Source organism: Fundulus heteroclitus, chromosome 16, assembly GCF_011125445.2.
Source record: "Fundulus heteroclitus isolate FHET01 chromosome 16, MU-UCD_Fhet_4.1, whole genome shotgun sequence".
Classification (NCBI taxonomy): Eukaryota; Metazoa; Chordata; class Actinopteri; order Cyprinodontiformes; family Fundulidae; genus Fundulus; species Fundulus heteroclitus.
The window spans coordinates 30,947,628-30,967,324 of NC_046376.1; the positions used below are offsets into that span (position 1 = coordinate 30,947,628).

At 43.8% G+C, this 19,697-nt stretch overlaps 1 protein-coding gene across 5 annotated transcripts in view; it reads left to right on the forward strand.

Annotated features, from left to right (window-relative positions):
- Positions 1–422: 422 nt before the first annotated feature.
- Positions 423–19,697, forward strand: part of si:ch211-194b1.1 (protein Wiz) — a 41,360-nt gene continuing 22,085 nt past the window's right edge. For 2 of the 5 annotated variants that reach the window (XM_012867917.3, XM_036148439.1), the window contains exons 1-8: positions 423–735; positions 1,230–1,414; positions 1,495–1,681; positions 2,701–2,776; positions 7,614–7,762; positions 7,843–9,318; positions 10,720–11,151; positions 18,016–18,420. In XM_012867917.3, the coding sequence (XP_012723371.2) occupies positions 1,307–1,414; positions 1,495–1,681; positions 2,701–2,776; positions 7,614–7,762; positions 7,843–9,318; positions 10,720–11,151; positions 18,016–18,420 (2,833 nt within the window). In that variant the 5' untranslated portion in view covers positions 423–735; positions 1,230–1,306. The remainder of the gene's footprint in view (positions 736–1,229; positions 1,415–1,494; positions 1,682–2,700; positions 2,777–7,613; positions 7,763–7,842; positions 9,319–10,719; positions 11,152–18,015; positions 18,421–19,697) is intronic. The other 3 variants (XM_036148440.1, XM_036148441.1, XM_036148438.1) reach the window with 2 other exon arrangements.

Consider the following 19,697-nt stretch of genomic DNA (forward strand, 5'->3'; position numbering starts at 1 on the left):
GGGGAGCCAACCCCGCCGTCTAATAATTAGGCGCTGATTGATTTCCAGGATGTAATTAGTTTGGACGAATTTAGCAACAAAACAAACGTAGTAAACATCCTCCTCGCACAAGGAGAGACGCGTACGTGTCCAAACAATGTGAATGTTTGCGTTCTTACAGCGTAATATGCGATGCAAATATATTAAAAGTCCAATGTGATAAGTGGATGACCCGAAATTGACAGCTGATCCCCTAAAAGGGCTGCAACATCAATAAGAACCATCACTTTTTAGACAACTTTCCAACTCGGGTTTTTTGTTGTTGTTGTTGTTTTTTTTAATTCGCTAGTGAGAAAATATTCCTCCTGACATTTAAATAAACGCGCACACAACAAGTCTCCTCACAAATAATAAATCTGTGCCAAGCGGTAAAAGTTGGACTAATTAAACTTGCCCCCCCCCCCCGGTGGGTTCGTCCAAACTCTCTCCGCCGCCCTCCCCGCTGACGTTACGCACGCTGCCGTGGCGTGCCTGCGAGCTGAGAAACATGGAGTCCTCCGCCTGGCACCTCCGAGCAGGGATCCTACCGAAAAACCCGAGCGGCGACTAGAGACGACGGGCCAAGTTTGTGCGTCGGAGCCTCCGGCCAGCACCGGCGCGGCTCCTACAAGCTCCGGGCCCGGTCCGCAAACTATGTCGGACGGCGCTTAGACGGTGTCAGGCTCGCTGTGCGACCCGCAAAACAGGCCGATCACAGTGAGTACTCGCTCTTAAAAAAAAAAAAAAAAAAAAAAAAAGCAGCTGCGGTTTAAAAAGCTCTTTAGTCTGCGCCGATGTCCCAATCACCTGACCGGCCGGATCGATGGGATCCACGTCCTCACGGGCGGCAGAGGCCAGCCCTGGGGAGGAGGGGGGACACCTCGATCCGCTTCCCTGCTTTCTAGAGGGGGCAGCGGCCAGGGGAGGACGTGGGCCTGGTTATAAAGGCCACTTATTTATGTAACCATCTGGGCGCTGCGTTTCATTCTTAAAGACCAGGCGTGTTTGGTAAAAATGGGTCAACTGCGAAGACTGGAGCTGGAACTACCATGAAGCGCCTGCAGATGAGATGGTGATCTGTTATGTTGTCCGTACTTATTTCCTCCTCCGGGTTTATTTAGTGCATGTGCGTTCCTGCAGCGGTGTGAAAGTTGTTGCAATGCACAAAAAAAAAAAAGTTCACTTTGACTGATGTGTGTTGACGTTTCCAGACTCGGAGGAGGTTGCACAATGTAGGCAGGCTGTTTGCCAGCGGGACTCCATACTGTTCTCTGGGGGGGGGGGGAGCATGGAGGCAGATGGGCAACCCCTTACCCCAGGGACCAGCAACGGGCCCCTGTCCTACGGCTCAGCACGCAATCCTGGCGCCCCCAACTTCCTCCACTGCAGCTTAGAGGTAAGACCCCTCATCGATAATGTTGCTTCCGGCATCAGTGTGAAACAACTGTGAACCAGTTGATCTTTTCCCTGAACCAGTCCTCGTGTTCTCCAAATCTGGGCGACGGCTTGATGACTTCTGAGTGCACATGGGACCTGTCTGAGGAGGACGAGCCCGAGACGAGCGCCGCAGACCCGCAGAGGAGCGAGCAGAGGAGATTCAAGTCCTCGGCCTTCCCTTCCTCTCTAAGCTGGGACTCGGACTCAGAGAAGGAAACCCTAGACGGTAACACATTTGTAATAACGGGGATGTTTGTGTTAGAAACCCTCAGGCCAAGAAAGTAGAACCGAAGTACAAAGCTAGAAGCAGTTTCAAAGATCAGGGTACTTGTTATTAGTGATGCACCAATCAATCAGCCAGTTATTGACGATAGCCAATCTGGCACTGATCAACAGACTGGGGATCTTCTTCACTTGTTGTCATTTTTTTTTCAACCACAACCTCAGTGCATTTCACTCGGATTAGAGCAATACAAAGCAGGGCACAATTGAGAAGTGGAAGGAGTTTATATGGAGGTATAATCTGAAAAGTGTGGCGTGTATGTATAGTCAGCCTATACTTTCCTTTGTACTTTTGTACATCTTTGCCCATTCCTTTTCAGCGGAAAAAAAATCTTACGCCGGGATCACGTTAGATGGAGACCGTGTGTGAAATCCAGTTTCCTATCAGCTACAGATTCCCGGTTGGATTTTGGTCTGAACTTTGACTAGGCCATTCTAACACGTGGATATGTCTGGATCAACACCATTCTGTTGTAGCTTAGGCTGGTAAACCTGCTTCCAAGTCAGTTTTTTGTTGTTTTTCTTCTCATTCTCCATCCATCTAGCCATCGTCTCTAACCAGTTTCTGTCCCTGCTGTAAAAAAAAAAAAAAAAAAAAAAGCTTTGCCACAGCATGGTGCTGCCACTACCACGGGTCAGTGCAGGGAAAGCAGGTTGACGTAGAAGCCACACACAAAACATTTGAAATGTAGGACTCACCAGGTCTCTTGAGGTTTGAAGTCATGCCATGCTCTTTCCATTTTCACATGGCGATTGGCTGGCAAAAGCCTGATTGGTGCATCCCTACTTATTATATTTGTCCAACTGCTGTTGTAAATGTTTCTAGTCTTTGCATTTCACTCTTTATGTAACCTGAGTATGATCGGTAGTTTTAACTGTGTTTTTTTTTTTTCTTTTTTTAACTGTTGAGCCGTGAAGTGATGCTTCTGTGGTTGTGTGCTCTGTCTGCTGTGATGTTGGTAGAGGAGGAGCTACAGAACTTTTCTAACCCTCACGGTCTGGCTACTCACAGCCCAGGATCTCCTTCGACTGGACTCAGGTGAGGAGGGGGGCGCGCTTTGCTTTTACAGTTAAAATGATGTGACTCATGTTACGTAAGACTTGGCGATCATAAGCCAAGCGAGAGGGGGGTTTCCTCTTTACCTCTGATTTCTCTAGTGAGTGTTTGAGTTCAAATCGTCTGCAAGTGCTGTAAAGTCCAAAGTCTAGATTCAAGGAATGTCTGAACTGGAATTTCTTGTTCGTGGCCTCGGCTTTTTTTTTCCTGCTACCTAATCTGGAATCCATTTATCTGGGAAGTCGGAAAGGATGTCACCTCCAGTTTATCCGTGTTCCAGCTGCACAGTCAGCCATTGCTGAGGTCAGGGACCAGGCCAGCTACTATACTGCCACTATACGCTGATAACAATGTATTCATTTATTCCTTTACGCCTTTAAACAGTGTAGCGACATGTTTACCAGCAGCGATTGCACAGTAGTATGTCTGTGACTGATTAAATGAGATATAAACCATTAGAACTGAAGACAAACTGTGCATAAGCGCTTTTTCATAAACAAGGCGGACTTAGCTGCTTTGCTTTAAAGTCACACCTGGCGACGGACCTCCAACCAACAGATTTCGTTGAAATCCAGACTACTGAATTAAAAGTGGAATAGTGTAGATTCCATGCAGTGAAAGACCAAACGGCTGCAGTACAAGTCTTTACTATTGGTGATTTATCTTGGCCTGAGGCGCCATCGGCTAAGGGGCCTGACTGTAGCAAAAACAAATGATCATCTATTCTCTGATGGTTTGTTTTTCCTTTTCATATCACTTATCCACCATCAGTGGAAGTCCATCAAGACTATTGCTTTCAAATTCATTAGTCATCAGTATTTTGCTTTGTTAAAATGGACTAGATATATGCAAACGGATTCTTTAAGAACCACATAACTCAAATTTATTGCAGCATAAATATTAATGTTTTTCATTATTTTGCATAGCCCTATTCTATCTCACCATAATACAACAGGGTAAATACTGAGCAAACACCAGGGCTGCACAATATTAGAGAATCTTGCGATAATATTGGTAAATATTGCGATGCTGATATCAGCTGTGATATATTCATAATTTCCTTTCTGTCCTTCCTTTTTAATCCGTTCTTCCCACATGCTGTGACCTTTAGCATTTGGGCCGATGCCGTTTGCGTGAGGCTCTGTCCAGCTGTCAGATATATGATGAGACAACGTCTCAGTCGTTGTGTCCTCGTGTCCTTGGGCAAGACACTTCACCTGAATTGCCTGCTGATGGTCCGGTAGCGCCGACGTATGGCAGCCTCGTCTCTGTCAGTCTGCCCCAGGGCCGCTGTGGCTACGAACATAGCTCACCACCGTCAGGGTGTGAATGGGTGAATGACTGATTGGGGCGTTGAGCGCTTTGTGGTGGTCGGATTAATTAAAACCCTGAACAAGTACAAGCCATAAATTTCAGCTATATTGTGCAGCCTTGGCGAACACACTAGTGGTTATCTCAGTCGGTAAGTTTCAAAGGGCCTGATGACACGAAATTCATACCTAGTGTCAATAACAACCCAAGTAATCCACACATGCAAAGAGAGGTGCACAAATTAGTCCACACAGTAAGTTATGTGTAAAAAAAAAGTGGAATGGCTTAAAGAAAAGCCTTTTTTTTGTAATGGTAGCTTCAATGCAACTCCCACCATGAATGGGATTTTGGTTCAGTCTTCCTCACAAACTCTCTTCCCATCTCGAATGTTCTGCTCTTCTATGCCTTCCAAACAGATGTGGATCGTGTGGATTGATACTCAAAGAAGTCTGACCGGTGTATAATCTCTCAGTTTTTCATTGACTTGTCCAAACATTCTGGTAAGCTGCAAACTTCAGTAACACATGAACTTTTTGGAGCAAACTGTATTAGCAGAGCAACGCGTTTCGGCTTGCGGCCTTCTTCAGGGTCCTTCCCTCTTCAAGCACCTTGCTAGCTGAAGTTGTGCCGGAAACGCTTTGATCTCTTGTCCAAGTATTCTGCAGCAAACTTTAAGCAATCTTCAAAATGCTCTTTCATTACCGGTGGAGTCTTGTGTCTTCAGTGTGCATAGAAGCCATAGTGATCCAGTGCGTTACTTTATCTTTTGAATAAAGAAAAAAACTAGCCTGGCTTGTTCCAGGCTTTTTGTGAGAGGTCTTTGGCTCTTGGACGATTCTTGTGATTAGCTTCCTTGACTTCCTTCAATATTGCAAGGAGCAGCTAGTCTTGGAGGGTTTAATGGTGAAATCGTGTCTTTTATTTCCACTTCCAGATTATGTCCCCAGCAGTGCTCACTGGAACATTCAGAGGTGTAGAAATACGCCTGCAACCGATGCCATTAGTAATATGTCGCAACAGTCAGGTTGCAGAGGTTTGAGAGCCGGCCTTGCTTTTACACATGCTAAAACGCTTCTTGTGCAACACCTTGGTAATAAGAAGCTTTCTGTTGACCATCAACTAGGACTAAAGCCACCAATATTAATTTGGACTGACAGCACGGCGGCTTGCTGTCTAAATACTGACAGATTTCAGCTTGCTTTTAGGCCTCTTGTGCGTTTTTGCACCTCATGTTCTTTATGTTTTCGATAATTCTCTCTCCTGTCATTCCATTGTCCAATACAAAAATGAATGTATGGACTGATTGGTGTTGATTTCTTTGTATGAGGGGATTACATGTTGTTACTGACCTCTGGTGAATATGTAAGGTCAGTAGGCCCATGATAGATATGTTTAATGAGAAAAACGTTTTCATATTCAATACGCCGTACTCAAAATGTCTTCTGTACTACTTTCAGTCTGTTTGGATGATAAAGTAATAATTCGAATCTGAAACAGAGTCCCGGTCAGATTTCCTTTTCAAGTAAAGGCTCAACTCTGTCTGTTTTCCTCAAGGCACTTAATGTGAAGGTTTTCAGGGAATTGTGTCTCAATTTATCTGCCATATTGACACTTTTAGTTAAGCAGATTTTAGTCATTTTCAAGGCTGAAGTCTTGTACTGTTGTTTGGGCTGGCCTGCCGAGTTGAAACATACGCTCAACCTACAGTCAAGGCAGTTCAGGAAACCGGCGACTGGAACTGACCAACAAAACCTTTCTGAAGACTACAAGCCAGTGTTGTAGTCAAGTCACTATGCCTCGAGTCCGAGTCCAGGTTCGAGTCACCAGTGTTCAAGTCCGAGTCAAGTCCAAGTCATTAAAAAAAAAATCCGAGTCGAGTCCGAGTCGAGTCCACTACTCATCCGAGTCAAGTCCGAGTCGAGTCACTATTGACGTGTGATGTATGACATGAAGCAGTAACATTCCATTGCACCAATAACTCTTTCGCTGTAGTTACCCTTGGTTTTACTTGGTAAAACTACTGCTTTTTCCAAGTCTAAGACGTCTCCTAACCATGGTTTTTAAACATTGTTGTTATGGAACGTGCAACAGCGACTCGAGGTACGCTGATAGGCCGCATATGAAGGATGTTAAAGCCGCAAGCGGCGTCGATCGGCCCTCGCAGCCAAGCGCACTCCGGCCTATTGGCCACCGCCGCGGCTCCGGGCGGCCGGCGGGGTTCGCGCACCGCCGGCCGCCCGCCACCGCAGATGCTGTTACGCATTTTCCTCGCCCGTCCACCGGGCGATTCCCACAAACGCGTTCGGCAGCGTTCCCCCATGACTCACAACAAATCTGGTGTGGATCGGTCGATGCAGCGAGGAGATACAGCCGTTGGATAATGATAATGCATTTCGCCACCGGACCGGACTAAATTGTTCGGCGGGCCGGAAAATGTATTCCGATTCCTGGACGGTGACTACAAACAGAAAAAAACTGCAAATGACGCCATGAACGCCGAGCAGGAGAAAAACATCGACTTACCTTTCTATCAACTCGGCCCGTTTCCCAGTCTTTCCGAGCCCTCGACACTCAATCCATCGTTTGAGCTGAACGTTGGTATGTTGTTCCACAGTTCTACCAGTAAAATGGGCGCCTGGACATCCTCTTGTGAAAGTTTAACAGCGGAAAAGTCGATCATATCGTTGTATCTGTTGCATGTGTAATGGCTGGTTGCTACGAGCGCTCTCACACTGTTTGCCCAACCTTAGCGGCAAGGGGCGTTACTCATGAGATGGTGACGTCACGTGCGCGGTACGACAATTAGATATTAAAATCATACACCAAATAATATTCTGACACATTAAAATTATAGCCTAATGATATAAAAAAAGTCGAGTCTTTTTCTCAATTTCCGAGTCAGAATGATCTGAATGTAGGAGTCCGAGTCCAAGTTCGAGTCATCAGTGCTCAAGTCCAAGTCAAGTCACGAGTCTCTAAATTTAGCTAATGACTCGGACTCGAGTTCGAGTCTCGGACTCGAGTACTACAACACTGCTACAAGCATCCCGCTAAAAAGTTATTTTTAAGTTATCTAATGTGGGTTTAAAATAACCCATAAGTGTTTCATGATTAGTTCTTTAAATGGTGAATAATTCTGAATTGTACACTAGTCTCATTGTTCAATAGAGTGACTGATTACATGTTGGAAGCCTTGAATGCGTCAGACTGCTTCAGGCAGGGAGATATTCTATCAACAAGGGACGCTCATTAATAATAATTTTTTTTTATTTGTGTTCAAACTATGTGATCTCACCCCAACATTAAATAATAAACCAATAATTGTATGATAATGTGGATTCTAAATTAATTTATTATGCCAAAAGGCTGAAATTAGGGCGTGTAGCACTAAATTCACGGCTTTGGTGTCCTCACTGGTAGCTGTGGCCCTTAGAATGAAATGTAAGACTTTGCAACGATGCCGTTTCCGTCTTCATAAAAAGCAGTGTCATGTTTTCCTCTCCGACAGGCTTGAAGGGGAAGATGACCAGGAATTTGAGAAACTGCATTCCTTCAATAGTACGACTGGCACATCCACCCCGGCAGAGGGGTGCAGCGACAACAATGAGAGGACAAAGAAAGAGGAGCCAGATACAAGGCAGCCCGGCCAAACAGAATGTGAGTACCGTAAGGGAGAAACCCAATCTGATACCTCTCTCTTTTCATCATGCTGAATCCCCCCCCTGCTTTCTTTGCAGCAGCAGATAACAGAGTCTGGAGTGTATCGGAGGCTGCTGAGCCGTTTCTGTCCAAAGGGAAGCCAAAGGAAGAGGAGGCTGAAAGCGGCAAGGGAGAGACGAGGCCCAAGGGACAGGAAGCCAGGGAGCCCGAGAGAGATGTTTACACCTTCCCTGGAGACTCCGACCCAGAGAGTCCGCCTCCTGCTCCGTGGGCCCACTGCACTTTCATTCAGCGGTGCAGGAAGAAGAGGGCCCTGCTCAGGCCCTTCTCTGGAATCGGATCGCCCGAATCTCAGAAGTTGGACAGACTGAGTCCTCAAGCCTCTAAAACCGACGAGACTCCAGCGCCCAGCCGAGCGGCGGGCGTTTACGAATTTGAGGAAGTCGGCTTTGACGAGGGCGAGGCGATCGGGTTCAGAGACGGAGCCGGGAAAGGAGTAGAGGAGGAGAAGAGCGAGTGGGGGTCCGGCAACGAGATCTTCACGTGTGTGGAGTGTAGCATCTACTTCAAAAAGCAGGTCCACCTGCAGGAGCACATGGCCGAGCACTGCCAGACTTCGGCCGGGGCAAGCAGGCGCTCGGGGAAGGGCAGCCGTTTGCGGTGCGCCGAGTGCGGCTGGAACCTGCCGAACCGCCCGGCGCTGGCCGACCACCAAAGAAGGCACCAGGAGTCCCGTCTGAAGATCCTGGAGGAGATTGAGAAACTGAACGAAAACGAGACGGCGAAAGAGTCTGAAGCGCCGGAGAGCGGAGCGGCGAAGCGTGCGTGTGCTGACCCGACCGTTGCACAATATACCGGCCCGGCGCTGAATCCAGGTGAAACGTCAGACAGAGAAGTGGAGAAATCTCCTGCCCCCTCCGCCGCTGCATTCTCGGTTCAGGACGCGGATCTTGCCGTCGTCGACGTTCACTCAGTTCCCCCGAGTTCGGTCCGGAGCGCACCGCAGGCCCACCGCCGGCGCTTTGTCTGCAGCGAGTGTAACTTCAGCACAAGAACATCCCAGGCTCTGGCTAATCACTCCAAGATTCACAAGAGGAAGAAGCAGATCCTCCACCCCCACCCTGCTCAGAAAGCACTGAGGGAACAGCAGACTCTGGCTCGCCCAGAAAAGATGTCAACCAAGCAGCAAAACGAGACCAGCCGCTCTTCAACGTCGAATGCACAAATCGTAAAATCAGCCCCAGATTGCCATTACCTCTCTGAGTCCGAGTCCCTGCCCGGCGCCTCTCCTGTCAGAGGCCATGGGGACATCACTGCCTCCGAGGACAGCACAGCGTCGGACCGCGGTGCGGCTCGGCCCGAGTGTGTCGCGAGCAGGAGATTCAGCGCGGCTGGAGAGCCTCACGTCGATACGTCCAGGTTTGATCCCGAGGCAGACGACGACACGTTGCCTGGGAGCGAAGCGGAAGAGCGGGATAGTGATCACAGCGAGGAACTTAAGCCGTCCCAGCGAGAGGCCAGCTCACCCGTGGGAAGGAAGCTGCACAACACGGGTGAGACCGCAGGGTAGAACAGCTGCTTCAGTCTGGATGTTCTGGATCCAGGAGTTACACGTCCCCACATTATACAGCCGAGGCCAAAACTAGTCCTATTTTAGCTTTACCAACACGTTTCTTCAAAGCGGGAGTAAAATGAACAGCCAGAGTCCTGACTTGAATCTGGTGGAGAATCTGTGATGGAGATATTAGGGTGATGGCAAGGAGGCCTTCCATGCTCAGAGTCTTTGAGCTTGTCACCAAAAATCCCTAAAATACCAGTGGAAGCAAGCAAAAAAGATTTTTCCACTGATTATTTAGAAGGGTCGAATAATTTTTTATTTAAAAAAAAAAAACATTTACATTATTTTCTTTTCATCAACTCTCCTTTTGTATTTTATTATCTATTGAATGCTGCCTGTCAGACACAGACATCTCGGTTGAATGAACCCAAATGTAAATCTGAGGGGTATGAATATTTTTGGGTTTAACTGTAAGTCATCCTAGTACGGCCAACCTAACTTGGGACTCCAACTACTGGGTTCTTAAACTGTTCTTAAACAAAGATAGAATATGCAAAAAATACATATACATTTCCAGCTTTTTTCCTATCATCCATCCATTTTATACTTGTATAAAACAAACCGAGTCTGAAAAGTCTGGAATTTCTTCACATTACAAATGTTTAGGAGCGATGGTACTTTGATTGAACATTATCTTAAGAAGATTAAAAAAAAGGAACAATGCAAGGAAAAAAGCTCAACTTCTATATATTTCAAAAATACTCACCGTCAGGCCGATTCAATTCTCAAATGCTCACTCTCTACGTTGTCTTCCCAGCAACCAAGCGGCTGATGCAGTCGGTGATCGGCTGACAGCTCAGCGTAGCATTTGGCTGCTAAAGGTCAGATGTTTTCCTTGGGAGGTGGCGACAAAGAAAAGCGGAGCTAAAAAAAGAAATAGAGTTGACTTGACCTTCGTCGGTTAGTTTAAGTCTAGTAAATCTGACGCGATCTTTTAATGTTGACCCTTTAACTTTGCTCAGCTACAAATCCATGATCGACAACGCATTAACAATTTTCTGCACAGGCTTGAAATATATGGCTTTCAGGAGGCCTGATGAGAACGGGCTCTGGGGTGGATCTTCTCAAAGTCCCTCTATAAAGCAACATTATGGCAGATGACCAATGAGTGCCTCAGACAAAACCATTTGGAAAACTAGAGTTTCGCATCTATTTGAATGAAAGTACCAGTCCATTTAAGGTGAAGATTGATATATTTTATGTGATCCAAAGCTTTGAAGCAATTGGTTGCTCATCGGTAGCCTCCTAACATTCACTAACTAGCAATGATTAACAGTCTTACGATATTTCCGCCATCGCTGAACATGATGGGCAAAATTCTCCTCCTTCTTGACAGAGGAGCCTTCACCACAGCAGGAGGCGGCCGTATTCCCACCGGCCAAGAAGCGTGCAAAGGACCAAGAAGAAGACGAGGCGCAGAAAGGCAGAAGGGTTTTCTTTTTGAGGCGAAGCAGCAGGGTGACCGCGGCCCAGGCGCAAACCGAGAGCGACGACGACACTGACGGGGAGCACATGCCATGCTTCCTGTCGGAGGGGGTTTTCGGTGGAGACGAGGGCGAGATGGACGAGGCCGCGGAGGCGCTGAGGAGCGTGGAGAGGAAATGCCCCTACTGCCCCGATCGATTTCACAACGGGATCGGTCTGGCCAATCACGTGCGAGGACACTTGAAGCGAGTGGGCGTCAGCTACAACGTGCGTCACTTCATCTCCCCCGAGGAAGTCAACGCCATCGAGAAGAAGTTCTCCTACCAGAAAAAGAAGAAAAAAGGTCAGTGGTTCATTTTATCTTGTTGTGGAGTCCTTGCTGTTGAGTTTTAGGGCTTTTCCCACTATAGAGGTTCTTAACCAGAGTTGGGTCTAAATGAGTAGTTCTGTAAAAGAACCAGTTTGCTGTTCCACCAACTGAGAGCCAAGTTTGGTCCATGTCATTACATCGTAACAAACGTCTCATTGGTTTGTTGTTTGATCTTCCCCAGTTTTATTCTGTCTTTTTGAAGGGCTGTAGTTTAACTCTATAAATAATGTTATTTGTCTCTGAATCTTTGCAAACAGATGCTCTAATATTATGGAGGGTTAAAGGGGACAAATTTAAACAAATAAATAAATCATGAAATGTATAAATGATCATGAAATAATGAAATATAAAGCTAAATAAAGAAATAGACCAATAAATGTCCCTTTAAATAATTAAATGTACCATTTATTTATTTAATACTTCATGAAATTATTAGGTGTATCATTACATTTTACTTCTCATTATTTTAATTTTACATTTCATTATTTCATGGTATATTTACACACACACACACGCACGCACACACACACACATGTTTGTATATCTATCTATCTATCTATCTATCTATCTATCTATCTATCTATCTATCTATCTATCTATCTATCTATCTATCTATCTATCTATCTATCTATCTATCTATCTATCTATCTATCTATATATATATATATTTTTTTTTTTTAATTTTACTTATTTTTTTTTCCCTCTTTAACCCTTCATATATTATTACAACTTCTGTTTATTGACGCAATCCTTATTGGCTGATCTCCCATCAGCACCAGCAGCTGGAAAGCGGGCGTTAGTCCAGCTTTTAGAGCAAGATTTCTTCATACCAACTGGGGATATTAAAAGACCAAAGTGTGAAAGAACTGAGTCGGAAATAATGTTTATGGATTCGTGGAGAAATAATCAGCTGTGAACATACTGTAGCTGTGAGCAGCGCACTGACCTACTTCAACTCTGACAGGTGATTTCAAAATAAACTATAGGAACATAAGAGCCAGCTCATGTTAATCTGATGCTAATCCCACATGTTACTGTTCCTCTGAAGTTCTTTTGTTTGAAATTAGACCGATCAAAATTAAAAACTAAACTGCGGAGCTTTTAAACATCATGCTCACAATGTTTTGATCGGCTGCTATTCCCTGTTCTACCAGCCGCTGATGGGAGCGGTTCTTTCCTTTGCCCCAGCTTTGAAATGGTACCAAGACAGCACTGCTATTTGGTGCTAGGGCCAGAGTTTGCCTCGCTGTAAACACGAAGACCCTGGTCTTAGTAAGCTCTACTGCTAGTACCGGTTTGGTGGAAAAGGCATGCGACTTTTGAGCTGAACTGGAGAACATATGTATTACAGTACTGATGTGAGGTTTACATGCACTCACTGGAGGCATGGATGTCATACTCCTATTGGTCTCTCAATTATTAGTTTGAATCCTTCTGTTTTCAAAGTGATATAAGACATACAGAATGACACAAAGCATCTCTGACTTTTTAAATGTGAGTGATTCTAGTTGGGTGCACATTTGTTTGGCGACTCTGACAGTCTCCTGGAATAATTCTGGCTGGATGTCTGACTCCGTCTCTTCTTGGCATGACTGGTAGAACCAACTGAGGTTGTTAGTTTTCCTGGTACAGATCAGCAAAAGAAAGGTATTAAGACCAAACTGGCCCTGTGAGGAAAAACGAATTGTCTTCTAAACCTCATAACTGCTACAAACACCATGAAGCGTGAAGAATAGAAGTATCCTTTACGGTCCCACAGTGTGGGAATTCAGGGCAAGGGTGATGCAAAAACCCAAGTGCACTTGAACTAGAGGAGGATTCCATTTTTACCCAGGGCCAGGTTGGTTAGGGTAGCTTCTTCCCTTAATAAATAAACTCATCCGGTTACCCATAATGCAATTTTATTGATTATCGGAAACATCAGAGAGGGCCAAAAAATGTAAAGGTAGACGACAACCGTGGGGGGTGGGGTGCAATACTTTTTCACTGCATGTATGCTTAACTTGCGTCGCATGTGAATTAGAACAATTGCGCAACAAATTTGAACCCGTAAACTCAATTCTTGTCAGATGTTAGAATGTATTTGATGCACATTCATTCGAGCCTGGAAAATAAAATCTAATGTATCTGCGTTAAAATTCTCATATATATGCTTTTCAACCCAGCATACAACAAATTATTTAATAGTTCTTTTCAACCTAGTGCACCTCTCACTTATAGGCTGAATACAATTAGGGTTCATAAGAAAAACTTTTCATGCTAAGACAGTGATAGGATAACATTAATTACAATAGTTTGGACAAAAATAGAGGCTTTTCCTCTACTGTAATAAAGCCGTTCACGTTGGAAAATCTGGCCATAACTGTCATTACTAGATTAACAGATCTTTGGTGAAGCGCAATTGCGGTGGCACAATAGCAGCCCTGAGAGCCGACCACATTTAGTGCTGATCTGGGCTGCATGTGTCCACACTCATTTAGCAGATGTGTCCCGTGTGACAGTTACATGCCATCTGCTCTACTGACATACCTCATACAAAAAAAAATGAATAAAAATAAAAATAACAACACATTGGGCCATTGTTTTAGCTTGGACACTTGTATCGGCTATAAACCAATAATTTTCCAAATGTCTGCCGGTGCTATCTCCATATGTTGGTGTGAATATGGGTCTGAGCTGTCCGTTTTTCTTGGCAAATTGAATATACCTGCTTTCCATTGACGTTGAAGCTTTGCCCTTTAATGCGCTCACATGACACTAAACGTGTTCCTTTTACAAGCCAGAATACAAGAAGGATCTGCTGAGCAAAATAGTCTTGCAAGTTGAAAAAAAAATGGATTACAGGAGCATCTAAGTTGCTTAGAACATTACTGAAAAGTTCATAATTTTGGTATTTCACATAGGACATTGAAATACATACATTTTGTAGAATTATAGTGATATGCTTTATTTCTCTTAACTGTCATGATTATGTCTTGCAACTAATTAAACCCTAAAAGTCAGTTTAGCTGAATATTTGAATATTATAAGATAAATATAAGATCAATAACAAGATACATTTTGAGTACAGGAATTTTATGTTATGGATGGCATTATCATGGTATTGTGGCATAATGACACTGGCATAACTGTATCCAACAGGGACGTGCAGAGACCGTTGGAGGGGCAGGTGCTCAAAGTTAAAAGTGGGCACATGGGGCACGGATTTAAAACGCGATACAGAAACATACCTTGCTATACATCCGGCTGAAATGTACCAACCCATACTATAAAGAATGTAACATGGAATCAAGGGCGTAGGTTTGATTTGAACTTTGATTTGAACTTTAACCCTAGGGACACTTCATTGCTCTGACATCATTGGTCCTACGCAGTATGCATGCTCCTATTTCTTTATGCTTGACTTGAGCGTCAGGGCGCGTTTCTTCTGTCTAAAGAGAAAAGCAGTATTTATTACTACATTTATACAAATTTTATAAGCACGACACACACTAGGTGCTTTTTGTTAATCTGGTGGCCTAGTGGTTAGAGCATTGATCTTGGGTCCCAGAGATTCTGAGTTCAACTCCCACAGACTACCATTCTGGGTCCCTGAGCAAGACACTTAACCCCGATTGCTCCCCTGGCGCCGCACAGTGGCAGCCCACTGCTCACCAAGGGGATGGGTAAAGATGCAGAAGTGAATTTCTCCATTGTGAGATCAATAAAGTTCTATTATCATTATTATAAATTATAAAGCAGCGCCCGATCTGATGAACGTTGAATTGAGACTTTTTTCCCACTTTGAAAAAGTTTGCATTTGAACTTACCAGCAACAGAGACCTATCAATTTTTACCATCTGCAACATTCCAAACACATTTCTTACATCATATATCTGAAGAGTAGATAACAGCTTCTCCTTACCTACATCTTCTCAGACAATTAAATTATTTCCCTAACAATAGTGAGTTGTCGATGTTTAAATGTGCAGTAAATCTTAATACATAAGGAGCATGGAGGACCCAATACTGTACTTTGAGTAAGATTGGTGACACCAAAACTGAATTGTTTCATGAGTGGTTGTCCATTTCATCACTCAATATACTATTGGTATATACTAGTAAGACTAATAAAGAACAGCAGATAAAACTTTAAGATATGTTAAGGCCTATATTAAAATAATTTTACGACCATATCAACAGATTAAATACTTTTTACTTTTTTGGTGTACCAAATTACCCTCGTAATGAAGTAATATTTTATGGATTAAGTCCCTGATGATAAGAATGTCTAGCTCCGCCCCTGGTTTGCACTAATTTACTAATAGACAGTGTGGAAATCTTTGTACAATAAAAGCAATGTAAATAGTGTTCCTCGGTTGTATTTGTCGTAATTCTAATTCTAGAAGTAGAAATAGTGAAATAAATAGCACTATCATTTTGTAAAATCCTAATTACGCTATTATAAATAAGTAAAAGTCTAAACAAAATATAGCAGTTGTTTAGGCAGCATATAGTGTTGTTGTGTTGTATATCATATAAAAGAAATATCACCTGCTATTTATACCTGAACTGCATCAGAGGGTCAACAAAAAAATTAAACAATAATAGCAACGAAATATTGGTAAAAGGGAAACCCTCACCTTTTCTTTTTCAGGCAGCTGTGGCTAAGAATCAGAATTTTTAATAGTCTACAGTCTTTGCTTTTCCATCTTTCCAGCCGGCTTCAGAACTCCAGCCTGGCACAAAATATTTAGTTTTATAAAACAGATTAGGTTTCTGTTGATAAATGCATTATACTTCAGAATTAGATGCTATTTTGAGATGCTAACGTTGGTTACTTACATTTCTCAAGTTCCATAAATCAAAACTCTCTCGCCTGCTTCTTTACAGAACTGCACTCAGCAGCTTTCACCTATTTTACTGCAGATAATTAGTTTCTTAACTGGGACTAGTTCTGTAGCCTAGTATTAATTGTGGTAACCACAGTATTCCTGTATGATAACTGTAAAACTGAAATCTCCGCTCCAAGCAAGCACGCAGACGGACAGACTAGAAAACAGCCAATCAGAAAGAGGGAAGGCGGGATTTAAAGCAGTATAACCAATGACAGTGGAGTCAAACAGCACAGAGCACAGTCAAGTGTGCTGCAGATTTAAAGGGGCAGGTCCACTGAGGGCAGGACAGACTGGCCAGCGTGAGGCAGCGGAGCTGGGAGCTGCGAGAGAAAAAGTAGGGCAGAGTGAGGGTACGTTATGTGGATCATGTATTTTTATTATTATTATTATTCTTTTGGACATGCACCATGCACACACACACACCAACAAACACGCACACATAAAAAAAAAAAAAAAAAAAAAAAAAAAAAAAAAAAAAAAAAAAAAAAAAAAAAAAAAAACTGACAAAAGGGCACTTTGGGCACCAAGGAGCAAAGGGGCAGGTGCTCAAGCCCCCTCCGCCCCCCCCTCTGCACGTCCCTGGTATCCAAGCATCCTAACAGATGTTCTTCGAGGTAATAAACCTGCTCAAACAGATGTGAAAGAGTCCCAAGTCTGAATTAGTCTAATGAAATGTGAAAAACTGTACTGCGTGCAGGGGTCCATTCTCTGATACAAACCCTGGATTGGTTTTACCAGGGATGTAACGGCACACAAAAACGGTTCATTGTTCAGTACGTACCTTGTCATACTTCAGGACATTTTCTGCGTTTCTGTTACTCGACCTGGGCAACCCGAGAACCCAATCACAACACTCTCTCTTCTAGCCAGACACTGCGTTGAACATTTAAAAGGTTTATTCATGAAACTAGAAACCTGGTGCAGGAAACCTCTGGAGGAGCAATCTGGAGATCTTGGCGGTGGAGAGAACTGACTTACTCACTGCAGAGGTGAATGACAGGATGGTTGAGGCTTGGCCTGAGTCCGAGGAACAGGTTTGGGTCACGCATGGGAGTCTGAAGAGGACAGACGAGTCCTGGGGCTAAGCAAGGCTTGAAGTTGATGCAAATCCTGGGTTGTGGTCCAGAAAACAGAAGCTTTGATAGGTAAGGGCTATACAAGGCAGGAAAATCCAGAGTTGGGGTCTTGATCAAAATGTGGTCATGAGGTATCAAAGGAACTGCTTGACATCTACTGACTAAAGGTTTTCAATAATCTGACACTGTCTTACTGTCTGAGAGAATGCAGCTCCAATTTAAATGAATTGATTCAATTGGTAACAAATAATTTAATTAAGTTTAACTAGCTCAATTTAATTACGATGGTTTTACTCAACAACTTAGAAAATTGATAAACTAAGTCAGATCAACTTAATTCAGATACTTGTTACCAATTGAAGTAATTAGTTTAAGTTGGAGCTGCATTCTCTTTTTAGTGTGTGGAGAGCTGGAAACAGGTGTGTGCAATGAACTTGATTGCAGAGTAGTGGAGAAGCAGGTTCACAGTTGTGACGCATGAAGATTCATTAATACAGCATGGCAGGAGTGGCAGGATGAAGGCAGCACAGTCCAGATCAGAACAGTTAGCCTATAGAAACACACACACACACTGAATCCCCTCCAAGATTTTTTCCAGGTGAATCAGATCGATAAAATTTGCTGTTGAATAAACCACATTTCATCACAGAACTGTAGAGATGGGCCTATGGACTATGGGAGGACATTTTTGGTCTCTTTTGTGGTGGTGTAAAGCTTTTTTTTTATTATCCCACAGTTGAAATGTTCTGGATTGGGACATAAATATTTTAACTACTTTCAGCCTCTCTGAACGAAGAAGTTTACAGAAGAAGCGGAAACAAATCCTCGTTGAGTTGCCCAAGTCCCTAAACTTCCACTTGCATTGCCTCCTCTTCTGTCCTTAGTTGCCAACTTTGACCCAGACACATTCAGCTTGATGCACTGCGAGTTCTGCAGCGCTGGCTTCGACACGCGTGCCGGCCTGTCCAGTCATGCCCGGGCTCACCTCCGTGACTTTGGGATCACTAACTGGGACGTTACCATCTCACCTATCCACATTCTGAGGGAGTTGTTCTCCAGCAGGCCAGACCTGGTGATCCCCACAGATCCCCCGCGCAGTCTCGCCAGCTCTTCAGAGGAAGAAGAAGATGAGGATTGCGATGAGGGGGACTCCAAGGACGGAGGGATTATTAAAGTAAAGGTTGAAGGGGAGACGATTGAGAAGACCCCCCATCCCTCTGGCTCCCTTGCCCCGTGTTCTGGAGATCGTGAACACAGGAAGAAGAAGGAAGTAGTGGAAGACTCTGAAGGTGAGTTCTCGTTGTTAATACGTTCTGGGATAATTCTAACTTGCCGTTTGATCGCTCTTGTTGGCAAAATTGGTTGACCTCTTTTTTTAGATTGGTTAGTTTCCTCGCACGGACATGGATTTTAAGAAGAACCCTTGAATTTTCAATTGTGTTGAGGTCAGGGCTTAGGGGAAACCATTCCAGAAACTGGCTTTGTCCCTTCCAAAACTGGTTTTCCTTGTGTGTATGGAATCTTTGTCCTTTTGGAAACAACCATTGTTACCCAAGTTTCAACCACCTGTGTCACAGAACATCGGTTTGCCTCTTCAAAAAAAAGTCCCACAAACCACCCAGCCTCATGTCAGCCTTGTTCCTGAACTGACTAGAAGACCAGCGTCCGCAGTGAAGCAAATATTTGCATTGCTGACAGGTTCAGGTTACTTTATTCATAGCCTTAGGTAGAATTGCTTTACAGGGTACAGTACTTTCTGGAGACAATAAGTATTATTGTCAGACAATGCAGACAGTGGGTTTTTGTCATAATGAAAAGAAGTTTTGTTTTGTAGGAGTAAAAATGAGTGTTTCAAACCTAAGAATGCTGTACCGGCTATTGAGCATGGTGGAGGCAGCATCATGCCGTGGGGTAGTTGCTAACAGCGTTGCACGAGGTCATTAGAATATGCCTTCAAATTCATAATCTTGCTAGATAGTTAGCTATTGGACCCAATTTGAAGATCCCAAACACATCTAAGCAGGTTTTGGAATGGACGAATCAGGTTAACGTTAAGCTTCTTGGATAACCATATGCTGAAGATTCTCAGTCATGACAAATCCAAAAGGGTTCAAAACAAAACAACACATTTCTGTCCTTTTAGTTGAAACTTCTTAGTTGAATTGAGAAATTGAGAAAAGCCACAACCACAGCCTGTGGAAAATTGGTAGACTGTGCTAAAAAAAACAAAAACGGAAACCACCCAGTTAAACGAACTGCACCAATTCTGCCAAAAAGAGTGGATTCCTGAGAGCCTGAATCTATTAAACATTCCGTTGGTTGCTTATTTTGTGGTCATTTTGTGTGCTACTGATGGATTTCACAGTTGTTATCTGGAGGGAGATAGCGATTGGAATTTGAACTTGTAACCCTGTAATAATGCCAGGAGCTTAGGAGATACATGCTTAAAGCAGAAGGGAACATTGTCTGCCTTTTTTTTTGCTGCTAATAATAAAAAAAGCAGCTCTGGATGACTGACAGCTGTGCAGTGTTTGAAGTGTCTGAATCGGCATGGTGGGAAAATTAT